The following is a 27,933-nucleotide window of genomic DNA, read 5'->3' on the forward strand; positions in this document are numbered from 1 at the left end:
AGGACATTCCGTCCTATCTGGTTTCCATGCCGGAGTGCAAAACAAGCAGGCCAGTGTTGCAGGAAGTGTGCAAATCCTGGAGGAATGAATGGAGCTTCACTGTGCACAGGGCTTGGGAATATTTATCCTGTTTCCAAGGTCTGCCATGTTAAACAATGTCTGCAGTGCTGTCTGTCCTTGAATGCAGCAGATTCGTTATGGCAGGGCAGAGGGCTCGGTCCAGTGCTGGACAATCCCTTTTCCTGGGGGATTAAAGGAATTCAGACAAAGTGCAGGGCTCAGAGCTCAATAGCCCTTGTGTCTGACCCACCAGTGCTCCAAAGCTTTGCCAGGGAGGTGTGGACATCTAGAGATGTGCAGCTTAGAGCTGAGCTAAAGGCACTCTGGAAACGTGGTTCTTCCACGCTGCAGGGCAAAATGCCTTGGATGTGCAGTGGGAACTGTTCTGTGCCTATTCCGATCATCATTCCTGTCTCTCAGGGATATGGGCAGTGTCAGGAATGACGAATGAGAGCCCAAGGGTCGGGTTCTGGAACATGGGAAGTGGTTCTAGCGCAAGCTGTGTGGATGGGAGCAGGGATGGAGACAGTGGGACCGTGCTGCTGTGCACAGAGCAGCACATCCTCACTCAGCTCTGGCTCACCCTGAGCCCTCTGTTACTCTGGACCATAAACACTTCCCATTTATCAACCTTTTGAGTCGAGGACAGGACCCACAGCTCCGGGTCTACAGCTGCAGAGGCAGGACCAAGAGTTGAGCCCACAGAAGGCAAAGCAGAGCTGTGGTCACATCCCAGGGCAGGTGCTCACCAGATGTTTGGTCTGTGCTGTGCTGGAGGCTTTCCCTGTTACACTGCTCCTCTTTCCCAGGCTCTAACCTGCATCCCATTTGTCCTGAGATGTCCTGTACAGTAAAGGGCTTTGGTTAGCATCATCCCCACTGGCACCATCAGCAGGACCTGTGCTGGGAATTCAGCACAGGGCTGCAAAGGGGCTTTTTGGGAGTGATTTATGATGTTAAAAAGAGCAAATAAAGTAACTCCAGAATTACCTAGATTATGTAGTAAAGCCAGAATCACCATCAGGCCGATGCAGAGTGATTCCTCCTTGCAGAAGCAGATGCTGGGATGTCTATGTGCCTGTTAGATGTCTGTTTCTTTGTCTCAGATCTCTGATGGAGCCTTTTGCTTTCCCAGGTATTCATCAAGAGAGGGGGAGTCCCTATTGTGTCCCTGGAGTGTGTTTCCTGCAAGGCTCAGTCTGTCTATGAAGTTAGCAAGAGCTCCTATGTCTACCTGGAGGGGACCTGCCAGAACTGTCACAATGACTCCAAGCTTGGGGTAAAGTCATGGGCAATGCTGGTCTTTGCTTCAGTGTGGTGGGATTTAGGGATAGGAGGAGTCAAGGAGGAGAGGATGGAAAGAACTGGGTAACAAACACAGTCCTGGATCTGAACTGCCGCAGAGAGAAGGAGGGGAAACAATCTCTGACCGTGGATGCAGTGGCTGGGTCAGGCTTGGGGGATGAAGGCTGACTGGTACCAAGCAGGACTGGCTTGTAGGGTTGGAGGTTTAAAGCACGGAGCTTGCCTGGTGTGACATGGGGCTCCTGCATGGTGTACTGTGTCTCAGCAGCATTGAGGAGGCCAGGAGAGCCTGTGGAGCAGGTTGCCCATGTCCTGTAGCCACTGGACCCCTGTGAGATGCCCAGGGCTTTCCTTCACCCCAGGTTGTGCCTGCAGGCTGCAGGACTCGTGGCCTGTCAGTCATCCATCAGTGCCTACCCAAGGGCTGGCTCATTTTCAAGCCAAGCCTATGGGTGACCATCCCTTCCCACCCAAAAGTACAGTTTTCCTAGGATAAGTGTTTTCTTCTCCTGCTCCCTGGCATCCTTCCCATTATCCTGGTGTCTCAAGAGGTTGTTCAGTCTCTTGTGATCACCCCAAGCCCCTTGTGCCCTCCTGGAATTACCCATTCCACTGCACAGCATCTCTGCAACCTGTTGAAGGAGGCAGGTCTCAGAGGTGGAATTCCTGTTGTGAAGAGCTAATCCGCATTGCTCCCAGCATGTCCTTGTGTGGCATTTTCTGGTGGGCTATCACAGTGTTCCTCTTGTTATCACCATTGTACACTTGTGCTATTAACAGCAACCACCCAGGCCACGTTCAGCTTGAGGCACATAAAATGTGGGGTCCCACGGAGACTCCACCAGCGCTCCATGTATTTCCTGTGGTTTGTATTCACTGTTATGAAATCCTCTTGTCAGAGGGTGATGTAATCCCAGAGACTAAAGTGGATCTCACAGTGGAAATATTCCCACCAGACATTTGGGAAAGGCTCCAGTCCTTGTTGCTGTAGCGCACAAGACTAAAAGCTTGAATTATCAACTGCAGATTTGGCAGATGCTCCCACTGGAAATCTGTTGCTTTTTATAAGAGACTCAAAGCTGAAACCATTTTAAGGACATAAGTTCAGATTGAAACAAAACCTCTCCTGTCTCTCCCCTCTTCGTCCCGACAGCGATGGGCAGCACACAGCTTTAAAAACAAGTCCCTCATCCTGGACAAAAGGACAACCTCCACTGGTGATACAGGAATGAACCTGGTCCTGAGGCAAGGGGCACTGAAGGATGGGGAGGGCTATACCTTCACCCTTCACATCACTGACCTCACAACGGGGGAGGAAGGATTCGCCTCCATCGACCTGCTCCCAAACCAGCCTCCAGTGGGAGGATCCTGCCGCCTGTCGCCCAAGGGACCCCTCAAGGCGCTGATGGCCAAGGTGCACTTTGAGTGTGCAGGTGAGAGTGTACAGCCCACAGTACCTGCCAGCCCTGCTTTCCATTCTGATCTGGCCACAGCAGCTTTGTGTGCCCAAATGATGCTGTTCCAAAACTCAGCCTAGCAGCCAGGCACTTCCTTTGCTCCTAGTTCATGCAGTTGAATGGTGCTGTCCAGGCCAGGACAATACTTGCAGGAGAAACTGGTATTTCAGTGCAGGCAACAGAAGATGGGTGCCTGAAACTGAGTCACACATATGTGGGAAGAGTCAAAAGACAAAGCACTGGGGCCTCCTGTGCCATGGGGGCTGCATGTTCCCGACGGCAGTTACCTTCTCCACCAGCTGCAGAGGCAGCAACAATGAGTCTGGCTTTGGAAAAGTGGCCTGGCTGACATCCTATAGCCTTGGGCCAAGGAATAAGAGCCTCTGAAAAGCAGATTTCCCCAAATGGTCAGTGTCAGAGATTAATGGTGTCTGTGCATGAGTGCTGGGAAGCCACGCTGAAGAGGAGGTCAGTTCTGCTGGGGATGGGGGAGGCTGTAACCAAAGCCTGGCTTAAGCTGGGGGGAGAAGAAGAGGATTCAGCATGATAAGGCTGTGGCTTTGGTGTGTTTTGAGCTGCCCAGAGTAATGATGAAATCAGTGTCCCTTTGGAGTGGTGGGAGTTGGAGCTCTTAGTGGTTGCTTTTAGCTGAAGTGAAACAAGCAGGATATAGACCCACTGCTCTGTGTCCACCTTCCCTGGTGCTCAGTGGCAACATGCAATGAATGTCCCAGCTGCCCACTTCCCACAAGGCTCCCCAGTGTTCCTGGGAGCTCTGAGGGAACCTGTGTGCAGGTTTTACCCTTGACTCAGTTGTTCCTGAGATGCTGAAGTGCCTGAGGGCTGCGCTGAGCCCCTGCCTAATGCCGAGCTTTGCAGGGCTGGTACAGGAGCTGTTTGCCCTTGGGTCAGTGCCATTCCTGACCCCATCAGGGTTATTCCTGTTTCATGTTGATCACAAACTCTTCATAAACCCCTTTAAACGTGGCAGTATCCACACCCCTGACCATCAGAAACCTTCTGAGCATCAGAGCTTTGCATTGCAAGCCCCGCAGACATCCCTGCATCCCTCACTGTGGGGACAGCCTGTGGCTTTGTCAGAGCAGGGACCCCTTGCTAGGCACAGCTGATGCTCTGATGCCTTCCTTGCCCCTCTCAGAGCCTGTATTGGGTTTTGTTTGCAGGCTGGCGGGACACGGAGGATGCAGAGGGACCACTGGTGTACATCCTCATGGCATCTCGGCACCGGGCCGGGCACTACCATGAGTTCTGTGTGTACAAGGGCAGCCGTGCTGAGCACAGCGCCTTCCTGCCCCCCGGCTTCCATGAGAGTGGCTTCATGGTGTCTGTGTCTGTCCTTGTCCAGGACCAGCTGGGAGCCACCGTGGTGGCCATCAACCGGTAAGAGCCTGGGCTCATGGGGCAGCGCCAGGCTCCTGCATCACAGTCATGGCTTGGCCACTGGGTCCCTGTCCTGCAGGGCTCAGCGGATCCTGGGGGGAGCAGGAAGATGAGGGGAGGCTCAGCAGAAGTGCAGTGAGAATTCCAGCCCTTGTGGGGTGAATCAAGAGGGAGACTTCCCCATACGTTACTGCTTTCCTGACCATCTCCATAATTCCCTGGTGACACCTTGCTTTGAAGGCACGGTGTCACCTTCTCAGACCTCTGTGCTCTGTGCTCCACTACCTCCTCTGGATGAGGACCCCTCAAAAGAGAGCTGACAGCACCAAGCTGTGGTCCCATCCTCTCAGGTCAGAGCCCACGGTCCTGCAGTGCCTGCAGGAGGAGGATCTGTGTCCCATTTGTTCCTTAGATCCCAAAAGCAGTGTAGCTGCTCCCAGCTAAAGGGCACATTCTGCCCCCTTCTCCAGCCCCATTTGGTTTGTCCTTAACCCAAATGCCTCTTTCCCTTGGCAGCTCCATGGAAATCGGTTTACCTGAGGGCTTTCCAAGCCTCTCCCACTGGCTCTACAATCAAACTGACACCGTGCTCCAGGGCTTAGTGAAACAAGGGGACCCTCAGCAGGTCATCGAGTACTCTCTGGCCCTCATCACCATCTTAAATGAGGTAAAGCAGCACTCTCTGCCCAAGAGAGGCCTCCAAACAGCCTTGCAATCACCAGTGATGTTCTTTGGCCACATTTCGTGCAGCGAAGCAGGGAAATGACTTAAGGCTGGAGCTCTTCATGTAAACTAGTGTACGTGCATGCTGGGAGCTGGGCTGGACCTGTGTGCATGCATCAGAAACAAGCTCCAGACACACAATGACCAGGGAAAGCAGAGAGGCTGTGAAGTAAAACAGGGCTCCTAGAGAAGGCAGTGGCTTGGGTGTCTCCCATGCACCCTGCTTTCTGCCCTCATATTCAGATAGGCTTTTTCCTCTTTAATGTCAAACTCAAGCCTAAACACTGGATTTAGAAATGCAAATCAGCCCAAATCCCCCACCTCCTTCACACCTCCCCTAAGCCACCCACTGCACTGCAACTCCTGTAGCTCCTTAGGTGATGCTGTGGGTGCTAAGGAGCCCTCCTTGTTGTGACTGCTGAGCTAGTGCAGCTAGAAACACCTTCTGCCTGCACACAAAGCTCTTAATCCTCCTGGCACCATTCACTTTCCCTCCTGCATAAAGCAGGGCCCATGTGCAGGGCAGGAATTTCAGTCTATCCTCACATTTTCCTGCCCAGGAGGGGCCTGCAGGAGAACACCAGGCAGGGCAATCCCCTGAGCACAGGCACTGTGTTGAGCTGGATGCAGGCTGCACAGTGATGTGCTCCTTAGCTGTCAAGTGCCAGGCTGTTAAGATAATTGCTTGGAGAGCACAAGTGAGATGGAGGAAGTTATAAAGCCCAGCTCACTGGATCACCATCACCTCTGGGAGGAGCAGAGCAGGGGAAGAGGAGGCTTAAGCGCAGCTCAGCATCAGCTGAAACAATCTGGTGCATGTCCTCACTCTGCTTGCTGTTATCACCTGCAGTACGAGCGATCCATGCTTCTGGAATCTGAGACTGGGAATGAGTTTGAACTCCGGACCTGGACTCGCAACAACATCACAGAGACCCTGAACTCGCTGAACGTGAACACAGTTGATGACATCCAGCAGATCTCAGCTGCCCTGGCACAGTGCACGGTATGTTCCCCATCACCATCTCCAGCCTCTGCTCTTCCAGGGGCTGTTTGCATGCTCCTCCGTTCTTGTGCTTCCCTGCTCCTCTCCCATGCACACACCACACAGAGCACAGGACACACATCACACTGGTCATGTCCTAAGTGCTGTTAGCTTTGCCTCTTGCTGTGCCATCAGTCTGGCAGGCGCTGGTGAGATATTGTATTCATGTGCTGGAGAACAGCACCTATGGGCCCTGTGCTTCTCTGGTATCAGCCCTGATGTGGCAGCTTGCTAGCAGGTAGGTCCCTTCACCTGCACATGGAAGCTGTAGGAAAGGCCCTGACACTGGAGAAGCACTGGAATAAGGAGGAGCCACAGGATCTCTGAGGAGAGGCTGGACTCCCATCAGGATTAACACAAGTCAAGCAGGACCTGCCTTGAGCCAGGGGACAGGGCCAAGGGCTGATGTTCCTTCCAGCCCTCTTTCTACCATAGGAGATTAGAAGCACTGCTCTGCTCCACGGCTGACTGGAAGTGCTGTGTTCCCCAGCCAGCTCGCAGCTTCAGCTCCCCAGTGCTGGGGCTGCTGTCTGGTGGATTTAGGAGTGGCTTTCTGTGTTTTGTCAGATGGGCAAAGGGAAGAGAGCCCAGTTATATAATGCCCTGGGGTTTGGTGGTCAGCCAGGCCGCTCTGGCATGCTCTTCCTCCCATATCTTTGCTTTCAGGGCTGGAGTCGGGCACTCTTGGGCTTGGCTGTGCTTCATCTCCCCAGCCAGGTCAGCAACCTCGCCCAGCAGCAGGCCCTCAGTGAAGTGATGGACAGACTACTGCATCCCACCCACAGAGTTCTGCTGCTCCTTTCTCTGCTTCAAAGGCTGCAAGCCTCAAAATCACTTCTCTCTGTTCACCTTTGGTCAGGATTTGGGGTTCAGCACATCCCATTCCCATGCGGGATTGGGTCGTGTCAGTCTCTCTTGCCTCGCGACTTGATCTCGCTGGGGAAGCTCAGGTCTAGAAACAGAGGTTTTGTTCTATGGGAAAAGCTGATGTTCCAGCGTTGGTTTATGCTCTGGATTGGAATGAAAAGCTTAGAGAAACAGTAATCTAGAATCTCCCAAGTGGCTGAGCCTGCTGTGGGGTTCACCCATTTCCCATAGCAGTGTCAATCAGTGCTGATGTTCATTTGATTTTACCTACAGGGGAGAGGATAAAACAGAATGAATTTATCCTGGAAGGGAAAAGAAGAGTCTCAGTCTTAGCCAGTTCTCCTTCCTGAGCAGTAGCTCCTCTTGGGTGGTTCCTCCCCATAACCTTTCTCTTCCCCACCTCTTTGATACCTGACCGTGCCTGGTGGACTCCAATTTAAACAGCATGTCCTCGCTTCCCATAGCTTACAAATAAATGTAGAAAAGGGGGAATTATAGACCTGCAGATGCTGTTTTGATTCTCCACCAAAACATATGGTGAATCACGTCTGAATCCTGTGATGATTAAAAGAGAAAGAGATGAATAAGAGCAAGGAACGGGGTTATGGTAACAGCTTCCATGTGTTGCTTCAGTCCCTCCCATCCAGGCCTCGAGAGTGCTGGGAGCTCCAGGCCATGGCTAGAACATTCTGTTTCTTGGACACATTTGGGAGCAGAGGGAGGGACATCCATCATGCCTGGGTGACAGAATCCCTCCCACAGCCTTCAGGAGTACTTGGACACTGAAATGGATTCAGTGAGGGCTAAATCTTGATTCCATCGAAGACAGCAAAGTGAATGGAGGGATCCCATCCAGCTCCTTCAGGTTGATCTCTGTAGATACAGTGTGTGGCTCCAGAGGGGTGCTTGTGAGATGCAACAGCAGGAGATGTGCTTGGTCCTTACAAGTGAACTCCAGGGAACATGAATATGCTGCCCATTGTTGCTCTTTCCAACCCTAATGCATCCTCCATCAGACTCCCACATGCCTGCCTGGAATGTGAAGGGAAGTGGGTGGAAGAGCCTTGGAGACACCACAGGCTTCTTGATAACATCTCTCAGTGTAAGCAGAGCAGCCATTGCCTCTGCAGTCACCTCCCTGGGGCTGGAAAGAGTGCAAATGGTGTTTGAACAACCATGCTCGAGTCTTTGCAGGTCCGAGGAGCTGAATTTGCCTTCATCCTTCCATGGGGATGTTCCCACTGCCTCAGACTGTGTTCCCCTTTGCAGGTGGTGAGCAAGGAACTGGTTTGCAAGTCCTGCCTGACAAGGACCCTGAACAAGCTGGAGACCATGATGACCATCCTGCAAGGGGAAACCACCCAGGGCACCGTGACACCGACCGGCATCGCCGACAACATCCTCAACATCACGGGTCAGTTCTGTACCACTGGGGTTTGGCCTCTTCATGCTCAGGACTTCCTTCTCCCTGCGCTTTTCCCAGGGTTGTCTTGGCTCAGGCAGCCATCCCTGCGGACACTTCAATACAACAGTTGTTAATAACCTCACTGGTGCTCCAGGGAATTCTCTCTTTAGTAAACAGTGAGTAAGAGCTATGGCTTCCAGATGCTCGCCTTCCCGGTTGCAGTCTGAGGGTGCCAAACTTCACTGGCGCACCCATGAGCACTGTGTGGGAATTCCCACCTGGGAGGAAGCAGATACCTTCTTTGCACTCCTTATAATGGGGTTCTGAGTGTTCTCCATAGTGCAGGACCTTAGTGGCATATGTTTGCTTTATCCATTCCTTCCCTCTTTCCCAATCTGCTGTTGTAGCACTGTGCAGGAGGGAAATCAAGCCTGTTGTCATTAGTATTCACCACCAAACTCTGCACATTAGCTGAGACACTGCAGGAATTGCTGACAGCTCTATTTTTAGCTATGGGCTACTGAACACTTCAGTGCAGCAAGTCATGTGCACGGGGTAGCGTTACAGTGAGAAGACAGTGAGGAAACACTTGTCTGATTGCTTTGGGAAGGTGTCAGATGTTATCTAGACTCTAACGCTTATGTAGGCTGTTCACCACATCCTCTGCCCTCTGTTTCTCTCCTGCAGGTGACCTGATTCACCTTGTCAACACGGTTTCACAAGAGTCCAAGCCCCAGGAGCTGCTTGCTGATGCCCACAATTTGCTCTTAGCTCCCAAAGCCTACAACCTGTCCTCCAGCCTCATGCGCATCCTCATGAAGTCCCGAGTGCTGAATGAAGAGCCCCTGGAACTGGTGGGAGGAGAAATTAAGGCTACAGGCAAGAGGTCTGATCCCTTTAACTTGCTTTGCTACGAGAACACACCAAACTGCCAGTTCTCCATCCCTCAGGCCTTCAACAGCACCCTTTCCAACCTGACGGATGTCATTCAAGTCATGTTCCAAGTGGACTCCAATCCTTTCCCTTTTGGTTACATCAGCAACTACACCGTGTCCACAAAGGTGGCCTCCATGGAGTTTCAGACACACAACGGGGTGCAGATCCCCATTGGGAGCCTGGACTCAGAGAAAGCCATCACTGTAATGGTGTCAAACAACACGGATGCTCACAACCTGTCTGCTGGCACTGAAGTCATCGAGGCAAGAACGTCTGTGAACCTCATCGTGGTTATGGAGAGCAACAACAGAGAAGCAGGACTGCACTTCCAGCTCACCTACAGAGTCCTCAATGGTAGAGCAGACACATCCACCTCTTTATGCTGTTCCCATGGGAGAGGAGGGCTGGGTGTTGCAGTCAAGACAGAACTGCTGTGGGAGGTGTCAGGTGTAGCCAGCAGGTTCCATACTGTGTGGCTGAAGTTCTGTCTGTCACAGGCATTATCCAGTCCCCAGTGTAATCCTTGCTTGTGGGTTCTAGGCACTGAGAAGCTTTTTGCTTCTCCCAGCCGTTCTCTTGAGCCACATTAGCACTGGAGGGAGCTCCTCTCATCCCTCCTTGGTCAGGTACAATGGTGCCCAGAGTCTCCTCTGAATGCAATGCAGAAAAGCATCTCTCCCAGCTTCCTGCATTCCTGATACTCCTCCCTGAACACCCACTGCTGGCAGCAGGCTTGTGACTGAGCTCTGCCTCATCTTTATAAGGTACTTTCTGGTTTCCCCTCTCCCCAGATCACTACATTGCAAGTGAGCCTGAGCCCTTCATCATGGCTTATCTGCATCACGAACCAGAGCCCAATGAGCACAACTGCACTGCCTCGAAGAAAATCAGCCTGGATGCCCTGGCTGGGAATGACCACAAGCTCTACACCTTCTTCACCTCTCCCAGGTAAGAGAAACCTGTCTTACAACCTCATGTCACCCACAGGCTGTCCCATGGATGAGGGGAGGGATGCTCAGGGCCTTGCTATGGTTTATACCAGGCTGCTTTGCAGGGCTGGTGCTGCTGTAGCTATCCCAGTGCTCCTCTGTCCTTGCAGCTCTCTTGCAAGCTGCCATTCCCACACCCCAGCACTGGCACCTCTTCTACCCTGGCACTTCCTTCTTCCCATACATCTTCTGGTGCTGGTGCAAAAGCAGCTCAATGCTCTGTGATTTGCCTTTCAGATCCCATTTGTAGGGGTTCTCTGAAAGGATTCCCCTTTTCAGAGCTGTAAATACCATTCCCTGTATCACGACCCTCACCCAGGGCCTCTCCTGGTAATGAGTCCTCTCCACTGCCCTTTTCTCTGTAGGTTCTTTATGGGCTTCTATCCATGCTGCTTGGCTCACAGAGCACTGCAGTTGTGCTCTTGGGCTTTGGAGCAAAGCTCTTCTTTTAATCAGAGCAGTCATTATAACTTCAGTTGCTGCCTTGGCCAGGAGCATGTGTGTTCATGCCTTGTGTTACTTCCAAGCCATTCCTAGGCATTATCTGAGAAGAGAAGATAGGCAGCTTGGGAATAGGTGGGGTGAGAGTGGAGCCACTGTTGTGTAAGTTGCTGCAGCTTCCATGGCTTTTGGGAATAGGATGCTCAAAGAGGGATTAATCGTCCTGATAAGCGAATGTGCTCCCAGCCAAGAATCCAGAGTTGCTGTGGAAGTGTCCTATGGATCAGTGGGACACAGGGAAGGGTGGGTGGGAGACCTGTGCAAGGTTGCCAGCATGAAGAAGAGGGTGTGCAATGTAGTGCTCCAGATACTGAAACAGGACAAAGATATAGAAGAATTCAAGTGGTCTGCAGAACCCTGGGGTTTCTCTACAACCAAAGGTGTAAATTACACCACATTCACTGGGCTTTTCCCCCTCTTTGTGTGCTTCTCCATCCCTGCAGCAGTGTTTTCATGGGCACACATCCATTAGAACAGGGTTGGTGTCCCTTCAGTGGGATTCATGATGTCTCCTTGCTGCCTTTCCCTTCTCCAGAACGGATGACCCCATCCAGAAGTACTACTTCAACATCACAAACCACTTCAGCTGGTCGCCGGTGGAGGTGACCCTAGGGCTGTACACATCCCTGTGCCAGTACTTCAGTGAGCAGGAGAAGCGCTGGAAGACAGAAGGCATCATCCCACTGGAAGAGACCAGGCCAGACCAGGCTGTCTGCCTAACCCAGCACCTCACTGCCTTTGGGGCCAGTCTTTTTGTCCCCCCAAACTCCGTCCAGTTCATCTTCCCTGTGAGTAGAGCAAAGCAGAGGCTGTGCAGCATCACCGTGTGCTGAGCAGTTGGTTGTCACCTATAGGAAAGCCTTGGGCTTCTGATGGCTTCACCTTCAAGCTGTGCCCAGCTGGCAAACCAGCACCAGTACCCGGGAGCCTTTGGGAGCTGTACATGGGCACAGCTCACACAGGGGTTGTGTTCTGTGGTCATGAATCCTGGCTGCTGCTAAACAGACCTTTGCAGATGGCTTTATCCTGGATACCTTGCAGTGTGTTCACCCCTTAGTGAGATGCCAAGCTCTCCTCCCAGCTGCACCCAGCACTGTTTTATCCCAGCCAGCTGCTCTCTGCTTCCCAGGGGTGTTCAGGCTCTCCCTGGCTCTGTTGATGTGATGGAAGTGGGAGCAGAGAGCTCTCAGCAGGATGCTCCACATGGGCTGTGCATGGAGAGCTCTCTATTTGCATGTGGTATCGTGTCTGTGAGTGATGGTGATGGCCAGGAAGGGGGCTCCTGGGGAAAGAGGGGATCCTTCTGGGGGAGAACAGTGCCTTTCAACATACCTGTGTGCTTCCCAGGCTCCAGGCCCTGGTCTCAACTACATCGTGCTGCTGACATGTGCTGTCTGCTTCGTGACCTACTCGGTGGCTGCCCTGATCGTGCACAAGCTGGACATGATTGACATCAACCGTGTGGGAGTGATTCCCTTCTGTGGGAAGAATGGGCTCTACAAATACGAGATCCTGGTGAAAACTGGCTGGGGCAGAGGATCAGGTTAGCCCATGGGCTGCTCGTCTTCATGCCCCATCCCTGGCAGTGCTCAAGGCCAGGTTGGACACAGGGGCTTGGAGCAGCTGCTCCAGTGGAAGGGGTCCCTCTCCATGGCAGGGGTTGGAGCTGGAGGAGCTTTAAGGCCCCTTCCAACCCAAACCAGGCTGGGAATCTGTGATATGATTCTGTGATTCCCATGGTGACATCTGTGTATCTCACCTCAGCACATCCTGCACCAAACATTCCCCTTTGGGGCCCACAGCTGAGCTGGTGTTTGAGCAGTCGGACTGTGCAGGGCTTCCAACAACATACACACTTTAAATGGTGTGATGATGGGGCAGGTCAAAGGTGTGAAGGAACCACCTCTGACCCTGCTTTCCCTGACTGGGCTGTGGTTGCAGGAACAGCCAGAGGCAGTGATTGTTCCTCACATCCTCTCCTGCAGAAGCATCCAGGCCTTGTGGGCACTTTAGATAGACTGTTTTGCTGCCCTTCAGCATCCATTGCTTGTACTGCTGTATGAACCCCAGCATCAGAAAGGCAGAAAGCTTCACTGTCTGATCCAAGGCTGGGTTTGTAGCTAGAGCTGCCAGAAACATCACCCTGGACTTGGAAATCCAGGCAGCTGGGATGTGGAAGCTGTAAGCAAGGGCAGAGGTGGAGTTCCACGAGGCCAGAAACATGCTGCCATTGATTTGTGTAACCACTGGCTTCACTGGCTTCCCCTGAAGCCACCCCAAGGAGCATCCAGGTTGTGCATCTGGAAACTGGTACAGGAGAGAGGTCAAGGGAAATAAACATTCCAACTACTTGGAGGAAAAACCCATCAGAATAAACATCACCTCCTATGAGGGCGTTAGCAAGGCAAGGAAAGCCAGCTTCAGTCTGCTCCATAGAGAACCATGAGCATGCCAAGGGCTGTGCACCAGTCTGAGCAGCTCCCTGAGCACATTCCTCCCTCCCCAGTCTCCAGTGGCCCCTCGGAAGGACCATGGTATCGGGTAGCAGCTTTGCCTTGGGTGGCCTTCCCTAACCCAGCCCTGTGATGTGTGCCAGGTACCACAGCCCACGTGGGGATCGCCCTGTATGGTGTGGACCACAAAAGCGGTCACAGGCACCTGGATGGAGACAACGCCTTCCACCGCAACAGCCTCGACGTGTTCCAGATCGCCACGGAGCGGAGCCTGGGCAGCATCTGGCGCATCCGCATCTGGCACGACAATAAAGGTGAGGCAGGAGCAGGGCTGGGGCACCCGTCACCCATCCTGGGGCACAGCCAGGCCCTGCTCTGGCTAAGGGCTGGAATAACCCTGGTGGGAGGCAATGGTGATGCCCTGGCCTGGGGGAGGATTGCTGGGATGTGGAGTCTCCATCATGGGAAGTCTGCAGCTCGGATACAGAGGGTGCAGTGTGCACTGTGACAGTGGCTGAATGTCCAGCCTAGGAGGTGACCTGGCTGCACCAGGCTTTTGGGTACTGTGCATTTCCCATGGATGAAGATGCTGTCACAGGGCATCTGCTACTGACAGGCTCTCCTGTTGCCCTCCCAGCTTTGCAGTTTCACCCAGGGAATGGCAGCCACAAAACACACTTCTTCATCTCTTTTAACTTCCAGGACTCAGCCCCTCTTGGTACCTGCAGCACGTCATAGTCCGGGACCTGCAGAGCAGCAAGAGCTACTTCTTCCTGGTGAATGACTGGTTGTCAGTGGAGAGTGAAGACAACGATGGCATGGTGGAGAAGGAGGTTTATGCTGCCAGTGAGTGCTCAGCCCTGGGATGTGGGGCTGGGGTGGATGAGCAGCGTGGCACTTATTGCATTGAGAAAGGACCTGCAGCAGGGGAGCGCAGAGGCACCATGGAGCCTGCACGCTGGCTCTTCCTCACTGCATTGATGCCTTGTGGGTGCTAGAGGACAAGGCACGGCAAGGACCCAGCTCTGCGGGAGGGACCATATGGATGCAGGGTGGATACAAACCAGTCTGCAAGGAGGGACTGTGCCCCCAGTGGTGCCACTGGCCCTGATGCTCCCTCTCGTTGTGCTCAGGTGAGGCAGAGCTGAGGAGCTTCTCCCGCATCTTCCGTGCGGAGCTGCAACGGGGTTTCTTTGAGAAGCATGTCTGGTTGTCCCTATGGGACCGGCCGCCCCGCAGCCGCTTCACCCGCCTGCAGAGAGCCACCTGCTGCTCCCTCCTCATCTTCCTCTTCCTCTGTGCCAATGCCGTGTGGTACGGCGTGGTGGGCAACGTGCACCTCAGGTGGGTTGTGTGCCGTGCTGCTCCCAGCATCCCTTACCTCCGGTGCTTCCCATCACACAGGGCACCACCGTGAGTGCCTTGAGTCCGTCCTTCCCATTCCAAAGAATCTGGGAGCAGGACATGGATGACCAAGGATGATCTGATCAGCTTCCCCCTTGCCTGGTTTTGATGTGTCACTGTTAAAACAGCCCATGCCCAGTTCTTTCTTTGCACATCCGAAACATCTGGGGTGCAGTTTGGTCTCCTTGCTTAGCTGGCAACCCAGAGTGCCCCTTCTAACACCACTCTCTGATCAATCTCTGCTTCTCTCCAGCAATGGGGCTGTTTCCAACCTGATCCCTGTCAATGTGGACACGGTGGCTGTTGGACTGGTGTCCAGCGTGGTTGTCTACCCTCTCTACCTGGTCATTCTGTTTCTCTTCCGGATGGCTCGTGGCAAGGTAAGGAGATGTAGCTGCAGGCTGCCCAGATGGGTGTCTTGCCACCAGGGTTCCTTATCTGAGCCTGGATTCTGCCCTTTGTGGTCCATCACTTCTCCAGCTGTCCCTGCCCAGACAGAGACCAGAAGGGCAGATTTCAAACACTGCCTTAGGCACTTACTGCCTCTGGATTTCAGTATGGGACATGTACCCAAACAGCCCATTACTGGCAGGAGCCTGGGGGATGCTCAGTGGAGCATCTCTAATGAAGTGTCTGCCCTGGGTACACAGTCAGCTCTCTGAGCAGAGCTGTGGTTAGGCAGCTGTGAAGGGATTAGCTGGGGATTTCATGACTAGTTGGGCACAATTAGCAGCCCCATCAAGGACTGCAGCCAGCACAAATGTGTCTGATACTTCCCGTCCCTGGAAGCACTCCCTGCTTTGCAGGGAGCTGTAGATTCACCAGGCTTCTTGGGACCTGTATCTGGAACAGCCTGGATGGCACTGGGCTGTGGTACTGTGGGAGCAAGTTGGAGGCAGTGGAAGATGAGCACGGGCCTGTTCTCAGCCCTGCTTGGGATCCCCAGCCCTGCCTGCGTGAGTGTGGAACCAATGGGATCCACTGAGCAGCCTGTCTCTGAGTCCCCGTTCCATTGTCACCTCCATCCATCCCATGTCAGCTGAAGCTGATGTCTCCTGCAGGTCTCCATCAGCCACACCGTGACCCACTCAGACCAGCAGTCCTTGGAGATCGACAACTACCTGGACTCCTCAATCCTTGACAGCTCCTTCCCCACCTTCCCAGGGCTCCAGGCAGAGGTAAGCTGCTTCCCACCTGAAAGCTGGATATGCTGCAGGGTCTGTGTGCTCCCCTGCATGGGCTCAGGGCCCATCCACAGCAATGAGGGCAAGAACTGATGCACTCGAGTGCATCTGGCAAGCCCTGGGGATGGGGGAGAGCCTGAGCCCTTCACCTGCCCAGTGCAGTCCATGTACTGAGCACCAGCTCTGCTCCGTGTCAGTGAGCACTGACCTTCCCAGTGTGCCTGGGTTGTCTCTGGAGCAGAGCAGGCCCCTGGAGGTACCGACCCAGGGCTGTTGGAGCTCAGGCTCCAGGTCTCAGTGCCCACTGATGTTACCAGCCCACTGTTTTAATGAGGCACCAACCAGGGCCATGTGCTGAGCAGCCTCCTCTTCCTGCACAGGCCTTCTCCGAGCAGACCAAAACAGATCTGTTCTTGGAGGACTCCAAAAGGTCAGTAGGAGCTTCCTGTTCTGCTGTGGGGGGACCAGGGTTGTGCCCCCATGGCTGTTTCCCCTCTGTGCCAGCACCATTGCTCGTCTCATGCATCCCATTCCCCACAGCCCCGATGGCCCCATTGCTCTGTTCTCCCGCAGCCTCGTGCGGTGGCCGTCGAGCGAGGCCCTGCTCAGCTGGCCAGACCTCCTCAGCGACCCCTCCATCATGGGCAACACCATCCAGAAGCTGAAGAGAGGCCGGGCCAGCCGCCACCTCGGCCTGGAGGCCCCATTGGCCACTGAGGAGGACAGCTTGTCACTTGGTGTTCACCAGGGACAGCCTCGCTACTTCTCTGCATCAGGTGGGTTGGGGTAGCATCACTCTTTGAATGCCCCAGGGATGTGCAGAAGCAGCAGTGTGGTCCCTAGGAGCCTTCTCTTTCACTCTGGAGAAGGCAGAACAGCAGAGCTCTGCCACCATCAGCACTAGCTGCAGTGTGAAGGGCAGAGGGTTGTATTTTCTTAATGGGGATTTCCATTTGGGAAAGCAGAAATCCTGATGTGGATTAGTTGGAGTGAGTGACCCCCACACTGCCAGCAGACTGGGAGCAAGGAGAGATGTGTTCCTGTGGGATCTGAATGTTGCAAGCAACCAGCACTTCTTCACTGGGTGCAAAGCACAGTGTCTCTGAACCCCTGTAAATGGCTGGAGAAGGAGAAGTTACCTCTGTAGCCAAGCTGGGCATAGATAGGAGCTAGAAGGCAGGAGGAGGGGAGGGCTATCCCTTGGACAAGGGCCTCACCCTGTCCTCCTCCTCCCCAGCTCCACAAATGCATCAGAGCAGGACCATGCCCTGGTGCTGTGCTCCTGCCAACCCTGTTTGCACTCATTCTTTCCCCAGATGAGGATCTGATCCGGCAGATCCTGGCAGATGGAGCCAGTGGCATCTCCCACTCCCAGGACCTGGGACCCTACATGAGAGCTGAAACAGATCTGATCTCAGGCCTGTAAGTGTCCAGGGAGTGAGGGGAGCTGGGTTCTGAGGCACTGCAGATGCCTGGGGCAGCCTGCTCACAGTTCCCTATGGGACACAGAGCAGTGTTGCTGCAGTTCTGTCCATCCCCATGCCAGGCTGCTCCCTGCAGAGCCCCCAGTGCCACAGCTCACCAGCATCACCCCTTTGCCTTGGCAGGTCCAGCGTGTTTGGGGAGAAGGTGGAGGCTGTCATGATGCAGAAGCTGAACGACAAAGGGCAGAGCATGGCAGCTCCTCCCAGGGAAGTGAGCAGATCAGCCAAGTCCACATGGACAGGTACCAGGGCAGCGAGGGTGGGATGGGCAGGGGGAGCAGCCCTTGGGAGGCACAGGCACGTAAATGGAGCCTTAGGAAAGGCTGCTCCCCTGCTTGGGATGTAGTTGTTGTTTCCTGCCACTGCTCTCACAGCCTGAATGTCAGTAAGTCCATCACTTGTGCTGTGACAGTCCCTGCTGTGCACCTTAGGGAAGCTCTGCTCTCTGCACCCCTCTGCAGCCATCAGCCCCTTCAGCCATCCAGAATGAGAGAGTCTCTGTATGAAACCAGAGGGCAAAGGGGGTAAAATGCCAAGGAAGGTTCAAATGTACAAAGCAGAGATGCTTCCTGCTGCATCGTGCAGCATGACAGCAGCTGGCTGGGCTTGCACAAGGCAGGGAGCACACTCAGGTCCTGCAAGGGCTGGAGGGTGGTAAGTGCCTGGCTGCCCATTGGAGAGGCTCAGCATCAGTTCTTCTAGGGTGAGCTCTTGGCTTCCCAAGGCACAGCCTCCCTGGGGCAGGCTGGACATGGGAAATAGGACCCAGCAGCATTGCTCTTGGGTCTGTTAACATCCATCCTTTCCCCTTGGTTGATGAATGGCTGTGGTGTCTCTGTGCAGGCACTGATTTGCACGGGTGGGTGAAGGAAGCTGTGCTGAGACCTGGGCAGGCTGTAGCCCACAGATGCTGCTCTCCTGAGGCTGTGTTTGCATTGCTGCTGAGTGGGAGATGTTTGGGATGATCCCTCCCAGCTCACCCAGCACTGGTGGCCAGCTCTCTGCTGGGATGAGTGTGGTGCTCAGCCCTTCCCATGCCCCTTAGGGTCCCTCTGCAGTAACACTGACACTTGTTTTCCCTCCTCCTTCCAGTTGCAGACCAGACGTTCCGGAAGCGCTTGCTGCCTCCCTGGTGCTCCTATCTGGCTCACGGTATCAGCCTCCTCCTCTTCGCCACCTCCACGGGGGTCTCTGTGTGGATTGGGGTGGGCTTCTCCTCCAGCGTTGCCCTCATGTGGCTCATCTCAGGGATATTCAGCTTTCTGGCATCCTTCTTGGTCTGGGAGCCCCTGAAGGTAAGGATGGGGACACCAGCAGCAGCAGGAGAGGTAGGGCTGGTGGCTATTGGGTTTAGCTGCCCCAGGAGAGGGTCTGTGCTGGGCTCACTGTGCTGAAGGGCCCTGAGGAGCTGCTGCCCATGGCAGGGCTGGTGGCCCAGCTCCCTGCAGGCTCACAGCACTGCCTGTCTCCCCAGGTCCTGCTGGAAGCCCTCTATTTCTCACTGGTTGCCAAGCGCTTGCACCCAGAGGAAGATGATACCTTGGTGGAGCATCCTTTTGTTGAGCATGTTTCTGAGAAGATCAGCAAAGTCCGACCCCCGCAGGGGTTTGCCCTTTTCCAGGCCAAGGAGGAGGCCAGGAAGGTCAAACTGCTGCACAGGATGCTGAAGGTGAGATACCTGTGCAGCATGGAGAAGAGAAGGCTCCTGAAGGGGAGACCTGAGAGCAGCTCCAGTGCCTAAAGGGGCTGCAGGAACCTGGAGAGGGGCTTGGGACAAGGGCCTGTAGGGACAGGCCAAGGGGAATGGCTTGAACCTGCCTGAGGGGAGACTGAGCTGAGCTGATCCTGCTGCATGGCAGGCAGTGGAGAGCACTGATTTGCTGCAGGGTTGGGAACCAGCTCCCTGGTGCCTGGGTGCAATCCCTTTCTGCTCTCTGCTTGCCAGAACTTCCTCATCTACATGATGTTCTTGCTGGTGATCCTGCTCACCAACTATGGAGATGCCACCCGCAACAGCAGAGCCTTCCTTCTGCAGAGCTCCATCAAGCAGCAGCTGGGCAGCAACGAATTCCTCCTCATCAAGAGGTAATGGGGAGGGCCTGGGGATGGGGAGGAACAAGAGGTTGCTTTGTATCAGACTCTGATCCCTGCTGAGGTGCCAAGTGGATCCAGTCACCTTTAGGTCTTGCATGATAAACATTTTCCTGCCCCCAGCCCATCATGGAATGGATGATGGGAATGCTGCCTCTGCCTGCGAGCCAGGAGAGCAGCTCCTATTAGCCCTGCAGAGCCCATCTGGAACACAGCTGGTTCTGGGTGAGACATGCAGAGACCCCCCCAGCAGCTCTGATGCCTTCTCCCTGGTGCAGGTCGGATCAGTTCTGGCTGTGGATGTCCCAGGTCTTCCTCCCCTACCTCTACAACAACGGCTCGGGTCAGGAGAGCCACAGCACCACACTGGGGGCAGCGCGGCTGCGCCAGCTGCGCCTGCAGGAAGGTTGGTGGGGATGATGTGGTTGGTGGGGATGTGGCTGGTGGGGATGATGTGGTTGGAGGGATGTGGTTGGTGGGGATGATGTGATTGGTGAGGATGTGGCTGGTGGGGATAATATGGCTGATGGGGATGCAGTTGGTGGGGATGCAGTTGGTGGGGATGATGTGGTTGGTGGGGATGCAGTTGGTGGGCTCAGGGTTCTGCTCTCATGGGGTGTTAGTGTGATGTTCCTGGAGGGAGGAAATGGCCAAGTGTGGGTGTTCCTGGGGCTGAGTGAAGCCAGGCAGAGGTTCCAGAGGCAGGTTTGTCTTTGCAGGGGTATTGGTGTGCCCCTAGCTCTGCTCCTGCAGTGGGGCAATCCATGGAGGTATCACTGCAAAGAGGTGTGGCTGCGGAGGTGGAGGGGGCTTGGGAAGAAAGTTGATGCTCAGTGTGCAAGCTCAGCTGTGTGCCCATGGGCTGCCCATGGGGTGACTGCTGGTGTCATTGCAGCCCAGTGCCAGCGCAGCGCCCAGGACATCCTCCATGGCATGGGCACGGCTCCCGGTGGGAGCTGCACTGACTCCCACAGCTTTGCTACCGCTGACTATGGGGCTGGCTGGGAAAGGGCAGCCCTGAATGTGACTGCTGCGTGGTCCTACTCACCCCCCGACCTGCCTGGGTAAGGAGCTCACCTGCAGCCCTGCTCCGGCTGCCAAAGGCATCATCACAGTTGATTTAGTACCTGGGGTGGTTCCCAGCCCTCGTGTCACTGAGGCCAACTGCAGCCCCTGAGCAAAGGGCAAAGAAACACAGGGATGTCCTGAACACATCCATGTGGGCAGTGGGAATGGTGGGGGCAGCACATGGCTGCTGCTCACCCGGCTTACCTGGAGATGGGCACTCACCTTGGGATGTCTGAGCAGCAGCATGGTGCTGATCCCAGGGACATGGGCACAGGGTTCAACTCAACAGCTTCAAGGGCAGAGTGAAGCTGCTGAAGAAGGTAACCCAGCTCCCCATGGGGCACACAGCATGGCACCAGCTTGCTGTTAACATGGGTTATAGGAGACTGGCCTTTCCCAGCATAGTGGGCATTAAGGCACTGTTGGTTTCTGCTCTGGTTTGTTCCTGGATGTGTCTTCATTGATGTTTGGGGCAGCAAAGGGCTTGGGGCTGTTCTGAGGTTGGGAACATGGAGATGGATCAATGTACTTGCTCCCAGTGGCTGCTCTGTCCTGCAGCTCTCAGCCCGTGGCTCCTCTCTCCCTGCAGGGTCTGGTACTGGGGTTACATCTCCTTCTACGACAGCAGTGGGTACGTGCAGGAGCTGGGGTCCTCGCTGGAGGAAAGCAGAGCTCAGCTCAACTTCCTGCAGCAGCACACTTGGATCGACAACATGTGAGTGTGATGGGGCCAAGGAATGTCCTGTGGCCACCAGGCTCCCGGGTTGGGATCTGTGAGCCCCGGCCAGCATCACCGGAGCCTGTGTTACCCCTGAGCTGCTCTCATCCCCCATAGGAGCCGGGCGGTGTTTGTGGAGGTGCTGCAGTACAACCCCAGTGTGGACCTGCACGTGGCCATCACCCTGCGCCTCGAGTTCCTGGGGGCCGGCCAGGCCATCGCCGCTGTCACCATCAGCCCCTTCCCTCTGCTGCGGCTCAGCACTGGGGTCACGCTACAGCTGCTCATGATGGTCAGTGCCCATCACCACACAGAAGCTTTGCGGACCCGTGGGGTTCCTGTGGGTTAAAGCTCCCCTGCCCAAGGCCACTTGTCCCCGTGCTTGTCACCCCTATCGGGCAGCACATAGGGAACACCCCAGCACCACTGCAGGGGAGAGGATCCCTCCTGTCTGGCAGCATGTGCTGGCCTTGTCTCAGCCGTTTTGCTGCCTTCAATTCATGCCTGTTGCTGGGGAACTTGAGGACTTTGTTATCCCTGGGACCTTGCCGTGTGAGCAGAGCCCTCTTCCCCTGGGTGCTGTCACCCGAGCACTGGCCATGGTTTGGGGAGCAGGGCACTGAGTGGGTGAGGGAGGTATGGAAGGAGCTCCAGCTCTGGGCTGGCAGAACTCAGCCTTGTCCATGGGCCCTTTGCTGCCTGTGCAGTTGCCCCCTCCTTCCCCAGTAACCTCTGTGTGCCTCCCCCAGGTCTTCCTCATGATGTTTGTGGTCTACTTCGTGGTGTCCGAGTCTCTGTCCATCAAGAAGGAAGGCAGAGCCTACTTCACCCTATGGGGCAACTACGGGCAGTGGCTCTTCATCCTGCTCACCACGTGCACTGTGGTGGTGCACCTCAGCCAGGCCACCCTCGCCGACCAGCAGTGGCTCAAGTACCTCAACAACCGCAAGGGCTTCACCAACTTCTACCAAGTGGCCTTTCTCAACACCGTCTTCAGCACCTTGGCCGCGTCCCTCCTCTTCCTCCTCACCGTGCAGGTATGGGTCAGGATTAGGGTTAGGGGCAGGGGCAGCAAAGGGGCGCGGAGCAAACCCAGCTGCAAGACACTGGTCCTGCTGTGCCAGGCAATGGGGCTGCTGCCACCTCCAGACCCTGCTGCAGGGCACTGTGGTGGGCACTGATGCCATGTGCATCTCTGCTGTAGCACTTTGGATTGCTAAAGCCTCTGTGCCCTCAGGAGTTCAGCCTTCTGTGGCTGATGGGCTGGTTCTGCAGGGAGCCCAGCACGAGGGTTCCTCTGCTCTGCCACCAGTTGCATGTGGAAGTCCTTGTGCTGGGCACCAGTAACTCCATCCCCTCCCTGCTCCCAGGCTGCCCAGCAGCTGCGCTTCGTCCGGCAGTGGTCGGTGTTTGGGAAGACCCTGCAGAAGTCTGTGAAGGAGCTGGGGGCTGCGGGCTTGGCCTTCACCATCCTCATCCTCGCCTATGCCCAGCTCGGCTTCCTGGTGAGTCCCAACCCCTCCTGGGCCTGCACAGTGCCTGGCTCTCAGCAATGGGTGCCCCTTGGTGCTCCCATGCCCAATGGGGTGGCTTTGGCCAGGGGCTGTGTGTGTTGCCTGTCCCTGTCACAGCCGATGGGTGGGTTGCTCTCTGGGGCTCCTGCTGTGTAAGGTGGGCTCAGGGCAGCATTTTGCCACCGCTCCCTTCTCATGGCATCCCCAATGTCCCCTTTGCAGCTTTTCTCCTCCTCCTCGGAGTCCTTCCGCAGCATTGGCAGCAGCCTTCTGCTGCTGCTGGCTCTGCTGCGGGGCAGCCTGCAGCCCTGCCTGCCCGAGGCCTCGGGGCTCTGCTACCTGTTCTGCACCAGCTACATCCTGCTGGAGGCCTGGATCCTGCTGAGGCTCTTCACCGTGGTGCTCATCCACAGCTACCGGGAGATGCACTTTGAGCTGTACCGCCCTGCATTTGAGCCCCAGGACTATGAGATGGTGGAGCTCTTTGTGCGCAGGCTCAAGATGTGGATGGGCTTCAGCAAAGCCAAGGAGGTGAGTGCAGGAGGGACCTGGGAGCAGGCATGAGGCAGCATCCACCATCCTGTCCTTTGGCTGCTTCCCACTGCTTCCCCCTTTAGCAGCCGAGTGCTGGATGCCGCAGAGCTGGGTTAGTGATGGGGGTTGTGGGGCATTGCAGCCAGTTCAGTCCCACAGCTCCATGTGTGTTCATCTGGCCCACCAGGGATGGGTGGGAGCAGCCCTGGAGCTGCTTGGAGCAGGACATAGTCCAACAGTGCAGTGTTCCCAGCACAGCAGTGTTCCCAGCACAGCATTCCCATTGATGCTCCTGACATTAACACTCCCTCATCCTCTTCCAGTTCCGGCACAAGGTGAGGTTCGAAGGGATGGAGCCGCTTCCATCGCGGGACTCCAGTGACTCCAAATCCTTCCGCGGCCCCACTCCCAGCGCTGCCTCCGACAGCTCCAGAGCCTCCACCTCCTCCAGCCAGCTGGATGGGCTGAGCCTGGTGCTGAGCACCCGGGACAGCCTGGAGGTGGACGCCGACCTCCAGCGCCTCCTTTCCCTCTTCGAGATGCTGCTCGCCCAGTTCGACCGCGTCAACCGGGTGACGGAGGACCTGTACCGCATGGAGCACCGGCTCCGGGGCTCCGGCTGCCGCAGGAGGAGCCCGCAGCCCTCCGAGGATGCCCTGGGCAGGTACCGAGCAGGCAGCAGGGAGCAGGGGCCTTCCCCGGAGCTCTGCTCTGACATGGACCTGCGGGATGCTCCCTTGTCCCCCTGCTCTGCTGCCACCCCAATGGGCAGCAGGGGCTCGGTGCCCAGCCGGCTCCTGCGCGCCAGCAGAGGCATCAGTGCGGCTTCTGCCAAACCCTACACCGGGGGGGCTCCGGTGGGGAAGAAGAAGAGGCCCCTCCGGGCCAAGAACAGGGTGCACCCCACTGTCAAGTAATGGGGGGGCAAAGCTGTGCAGCGCAGGGAGCAATGGGAGAGCATGGGAAGGGTTTGCCAAGGGCAGGCTGTGCCTGTCCTGCATCCCGGTGCCTCGGTAGTGATGCTCCGGCTGTGCCGGCTGCACCTGCCTGGCACATGGGGTTGCTGCCTGCAGCAGGGCTGCGCAGCCACCGGCACCCATGGACCTGGGTGTCCCCAGCCCTGCGCTGAGCTCCCATGGGAAGGATGTGCAGGGTCCGTTGAGCACGAATCCGGTCAGGGAATGGCAGTATTAACACAGTGTCTCTGTTGAATGGGCCCATCTGCAACCAGCCCCGGTGTGTGACTGCCATAGGGACTGGCACAGGGTGACCGGTACAGAGCTCCCCTCCCTGCCCCGCTGGCTGTGCCGGATGGAAAAGGGGACAAGGGGAGCCCCAGGCCTTGAAGGTTTGAACTGAGTCGTGGATGTTTGTGGACCAGACACACTGTGGAGGAAAGCTGCAGCTTTCGAGAAGGTATTTAACCCATCTTCCTTTCTTCCTTAAGCATAACTAGCGATAGAGCAACAATAGCTACACCAGCCCAGTTAATGCCCAGTACTGGCTCCTCGGTATCCCCCAAAATTGGTTCTTTGGATTTAAACCCCCAATATTTAAAGCAGCGACATCGCAGGGATGGGGAGCAGCAGCTCTGGGTGTGGGGTTGCCGAGGTGCTGGCTTCGCTGCGCTCCCCCCCCCCCCCAGCCCAATGCTCCCCACTTGGCTTTGGGAACCCCAAGGAATGTATTGATGTAAGTACCTGGTACTTGGTTTACTTGTTCTCTGTCCTGCCCAGCACTTTAAACAAGGCTTTCCTCGGCTGCTGCCCCACGCAGCTCACACAGCACTAGAGCAGTATTCTTGGTTGGTTAACTCCTAAACCAGGCTGAGGAAGCGAACGCAGCCCTGGGCCCTCCTGGCACCCCCCACACAAGCACAAAGGCACTGGGGAGGCAGGCGAAGCCCTAAAGGAGCCTTACTTGGGGTCCTGCTGCTCCCCGGGACACTGGGCTACAGCTGGGCTGTGCCATGGGGCTGGGCTGTGGGGCAGCCCCTACTCACAGCATGGGGGTGCTGAGGCCTCCTCGGGGCTGCGCTCCCTTCGCCGCCTCCCCTTGTGTCTATTGTAAGTAATTTATATGGGTTGGTTTTGTTGTTTCCAAATGTGTATATTTTTGTATGTTTGCTATATTTTCATAGCATCGGTCCCGTTTGAACCATGTAGATAGGAGACAGATCCTATTGTCAGAGTTATTTAAAGGATGTATTAAGTGCTTCTTCCTGGGAATGTCCCGTGTATATAAGGTGTGTGTGGGGTGCGTGTGCTCGCCCTCCTCCCCCCGGGGCTGCCTCTGGGCTGGTGGCACAGGAGGGGACGTCAGGGTGTTCCCAGAGCCTGCTCCATGCTTTGGGAATGGGGAAGGGTTGAAGGGAAGAGTTCAACAGCAAGAGCAGGGAATGTGCCTTGGGTTGGACTGCAGCTTGTTCCTGATGCTGGTGGTCCTGGATGCATCCTGGCCCTGACAGGGAGATCATTGCAGGCAGAGATAGGATCTTAGCCACTTCCATTGCTCACCACATCACCTCTGCAGTCTCCCCATCCAGCTCCAGGCACTTCTGCCATGCCAACTTTAAAAGCTTTCATTGCAGCTCTCCATATGGCCCCATGTCCTTTCCGGATGGATGGAGGATGCAGGACATTGGTGCTCATTGGGACTGGTGTGAGGAAGTTACCTTTGGAAAACTGCTGGAAGGACAGACTGGAAAGGTTGCAGAAGGATGTGGGCAGGAGCCATGTGGTGCAGCTTGAAGATCACATGCAGTGGGATGGTGGTTGGGCACCAGAGGGGTCGGTTGCACAGAGGGAAGTAGAATGCAGAGGGGAGGAAAATGCAGTAACCACATTTGGTAATGGGAAGGAAAGGAGGAGAGGACAGGGAAGTGCCTGTGGTTCAGCAGCAGGAGATGGAGGATTCCAGGGAGGTGGCAGTGGGTGCCTGGCACAGGGAGAACCAGGCATGAGGTCCACAGAGCCTGGATGAGGCCAGGGGCAGGGCCCAGCACAGCTCAGGGAGCTTTGGGTACTGAGCAGCATCCATCTGCTCCACAGCTCTTTTGGTGGCTGAAACTGGTTTTCAAGGCAGAGATTCAGCACTGTCTGCTTTGTACTTCTTGGTTCCTTTTACTTACCCAAGCAGCTGATTGAGAGCCCACAACTCTCTTTGGCCACTGTGGCCACCAGTGCTGGTGCAGGTGCCTGCAAGCCATGCCCAAAGCCCCCTGAGGCAGTAAAAGGAGCAGCATTGGGATGTGCCAGGGCACCCAGATGGTAGTGGCTCTGGGCACGTGTCTGCCATCACATCCAGCTCCCTGGGGCACAGAAGGATGTATAGAAAGCTAAAGTCTATTTGGTGAGACAGGCACAGGCCCTGGGTGAAACCTGGGAATTCTGATCTATGCTTAAAGCCAAGGTTTGGGGCTCGTTGACTGCATCTAACAGGAAGGTGCTGGACAGTATTGAGTTGGTTTTGTGGGTAGTTGCTGTTTATGAAGTTGCTCCTTTCCATCACTGCTGCATGTGCGTGGCCAACAGAGATGGGAAAAGAGAGGGGCTGTGGGCAACATGCTGCTGGTGGCCACCAGCTCTTTACTCTCCTTTGGGCTCCTATGTGGGAGATCTACATCTGCACTAGAAGAGCCACTTTAACCTCTAGCTCTGGTCCTTGCTGTACCCATTGCATCCCTCTCCTGCTGCAGCAGAGCAACACGCACAGATCCAGCCACCCCCAAGGGCCATGTGGGAATGTTCCGAGAGTAAAACGAACCAAGCAGGTCTTGGGAAGCCAAACAGTTCAGTTCTCAGCCCCTCGTCACCCCAGGGCTCAAGTGTGCTCATAGAGAAGAGGTTGATGGGAGCGAAGAGTGGGAAGGAGACAGAGGCAAGAGGCAGCAGGTGCAGGGCCCCGGCTGCTTGGACCAGCCAGCATAAAGCTAAAGGATGAAACAGGGATGTGGAGAGTCAGGAATTTGTTCCCAAGTGCCTGTTTCTCACCCAGTTTGTTCTGTGTGTGTGTGAGTGTGACTTGATGTGTGTGACTTGACTTACCAAGTGCTTCTTCTAATCAAAGAGGAGCAGAAACGGGATCAGACAACTGCCCTCCTGCTTCCCTTCACTTGAAAGAGCAGCTCTGGGCCCCAGGGTTGGCTCTTGCAAAGCCAAATGCCTCCTCCCTGAGGGCCACCCCTGACAGCTTTTGGGCAACCACAGTTATCCCCCAGCTAAGGTACCCTGTTCACATACACTTGGCTGCAGGCAGAGCTCCTTGTCCCAGCCTTAACCCCTCACACAGCCCTGGCCAAGCAGTGCTCCTGAATGTATATGTCTGTGTTTGTAGTCACCATGAGATGGTCTCTTATTTATTGTCTTAAGTCTCACAAAGATGCAACAGTATCAAGCTGCTTAAATAAACCCCCATCCATTAGTTTAAAAGGGGGAGGGAGGGACATATATAAGTGCTTTCTTTAAAGAACAAAGGATGGTGACCATTATGCCAACTGTTAGCGTGGGCTCAGCATTTCACTGCAACCAGAACCAGTGTATTTTGTAACTGTGGGGATGTTTCTTACAGTGACAAGGTCAAATAAAAGATGACTGCTACAGCCTGGCTCTGGTGCCTCTGTTCTGGCCAGCCCCTTCACCACCACCACTGAGGGCTCAGCCAAGGCAGGTTCAAGGTGTTCCCCCTTGTCCTGTCCCTACATCCCTTGTCCAAAGCCCCTCTCTGGGTTGCTTTTGTAGCCCCCCAAGCTGCAAGAGGTTACCTGAAGCTGAACTAGAGGGACTGTCCCCAGGAGAG

General features: G+C 55.4%; 1 protein-coding gene across 1 annotated transcript in view; it reads left to right on the top strand.

Annotated features, from left to right (window-relative positions):
- The window catches only part of PKD1 (polycystin 1, transient receptor potential channel interacting), an 81,370-nt gene extending 55,674 nt beyond the window's left edge, over positions 1–25,696 (top strand). Inside the window, exons 17-46 of the mRNA XM_034065308.1 lie at positions 1,196–1,339; positions 2,519–2,798; positions 4,007–4,223; positions 4,740–4,890; positions 5,797–5,949; positions 8,125–8,269; positions 8,948–9,550; positions 9,988–10,144; positions 11,222–11,474; positions 12,034–12,229; positions 13,283–13,453; positions 13,842–13,985; positions 14,273–14,483; positions 14,797–14,923; positions 15,605–15,721; positions 16,108–16,157; positions 16,301–16,503; positions 17,044–17,149; positions 17,335–17,453; positions 18,304–18,506; positions 18,686–18,880; positions 19,157–19,296; positions 19,581–19,708; positions 20,198–20,366; positions 20,960–21,085; positions 21,206–21,380; positions 21,838–22,125; positions 22,459–22,593; positions 22,825–23,133; positions 23,460–25,696. Coding sequence (XP_033921199.1) covers positions 1,196–1,339; positions 2,519–2,798; positions 4,007–4,223; positions 4,740–4,890; positions 5,797–5,949; positions 8,125–8,269; positions 8,948–9,550; positions 9,988–10,144; positions 11,222–11,474; positions 12,034–12,229; positions 13,283–13,453; positions 13,842–13,985; positions 14,273–14,483; positions 14,797–14,923; positions 15,605–15,721; positions 16,108–16,157; positions 16,301–16,503; positions 17,044–17,149; positions 17,335–17,453; positions 18,304–18,506; positions 18,686–18,880; positions 19,157–19,296; positions 19,581–19,708; positions 20,198–20,366; positions 20,960–21,085; positions 21,206–21,380; positions 21,838–22,125; positions 22,459–22,593; positions 22,825–23,133; positions 23,460–24,053 — 6,009 coding nt within the window. The 3' untranslated portion in view covers positions 24,054–25,696. The remainder of the gene's footprint in view (positions 1–1,195; positions 1,340–2,518; positions 2,799–4,006; positions 4,224–4,739; positions 4,891–5,796; positions 5,950–8,124; positions 8,270–8,947; positions 9,551–9,987; positions 10,145–11,221; positions 11,475–12,033; positions 12,230–13,282; positions 13,454–13,841; positions 13,986–14,272; positions 14,484–14,796; positions 14,924–15,604; positions 15,722–16,107; positions 16,158–16,300; positions 16,504–17,043; positions 17,150–17,334; positions 17,454–18,303; positions 18,507–18,685; positions 18,881–19,156; positions 19,297–19,580; positions 19,709–20,197; positions 20,367–20,959; positions 21,086–21,205; positions 21,381–21,837; positions 22,126–22,458; positions 22,594–22,824; positions 23,134–23,459) is intronic.
- Positions 25,697–27,933: the final 2,237 nt, after the last annotated feature.

The sequence above is a fragment of the Melopsittacus undulatus genome, chromosome 8, assembly GCF_012275295.1.
Source record: "Melopsittacus undulatus isolate bMelUnd1 chromosome 8, bMelUnd1.mat.Z, whole genome shotgun sequence".
Lineage (NCBI taxonomy): Eukaryota > Metazoa > Chordata > Aves > Psittaciformes > Psittaculidae > Melopsittacus > Melopsittacus undulatus.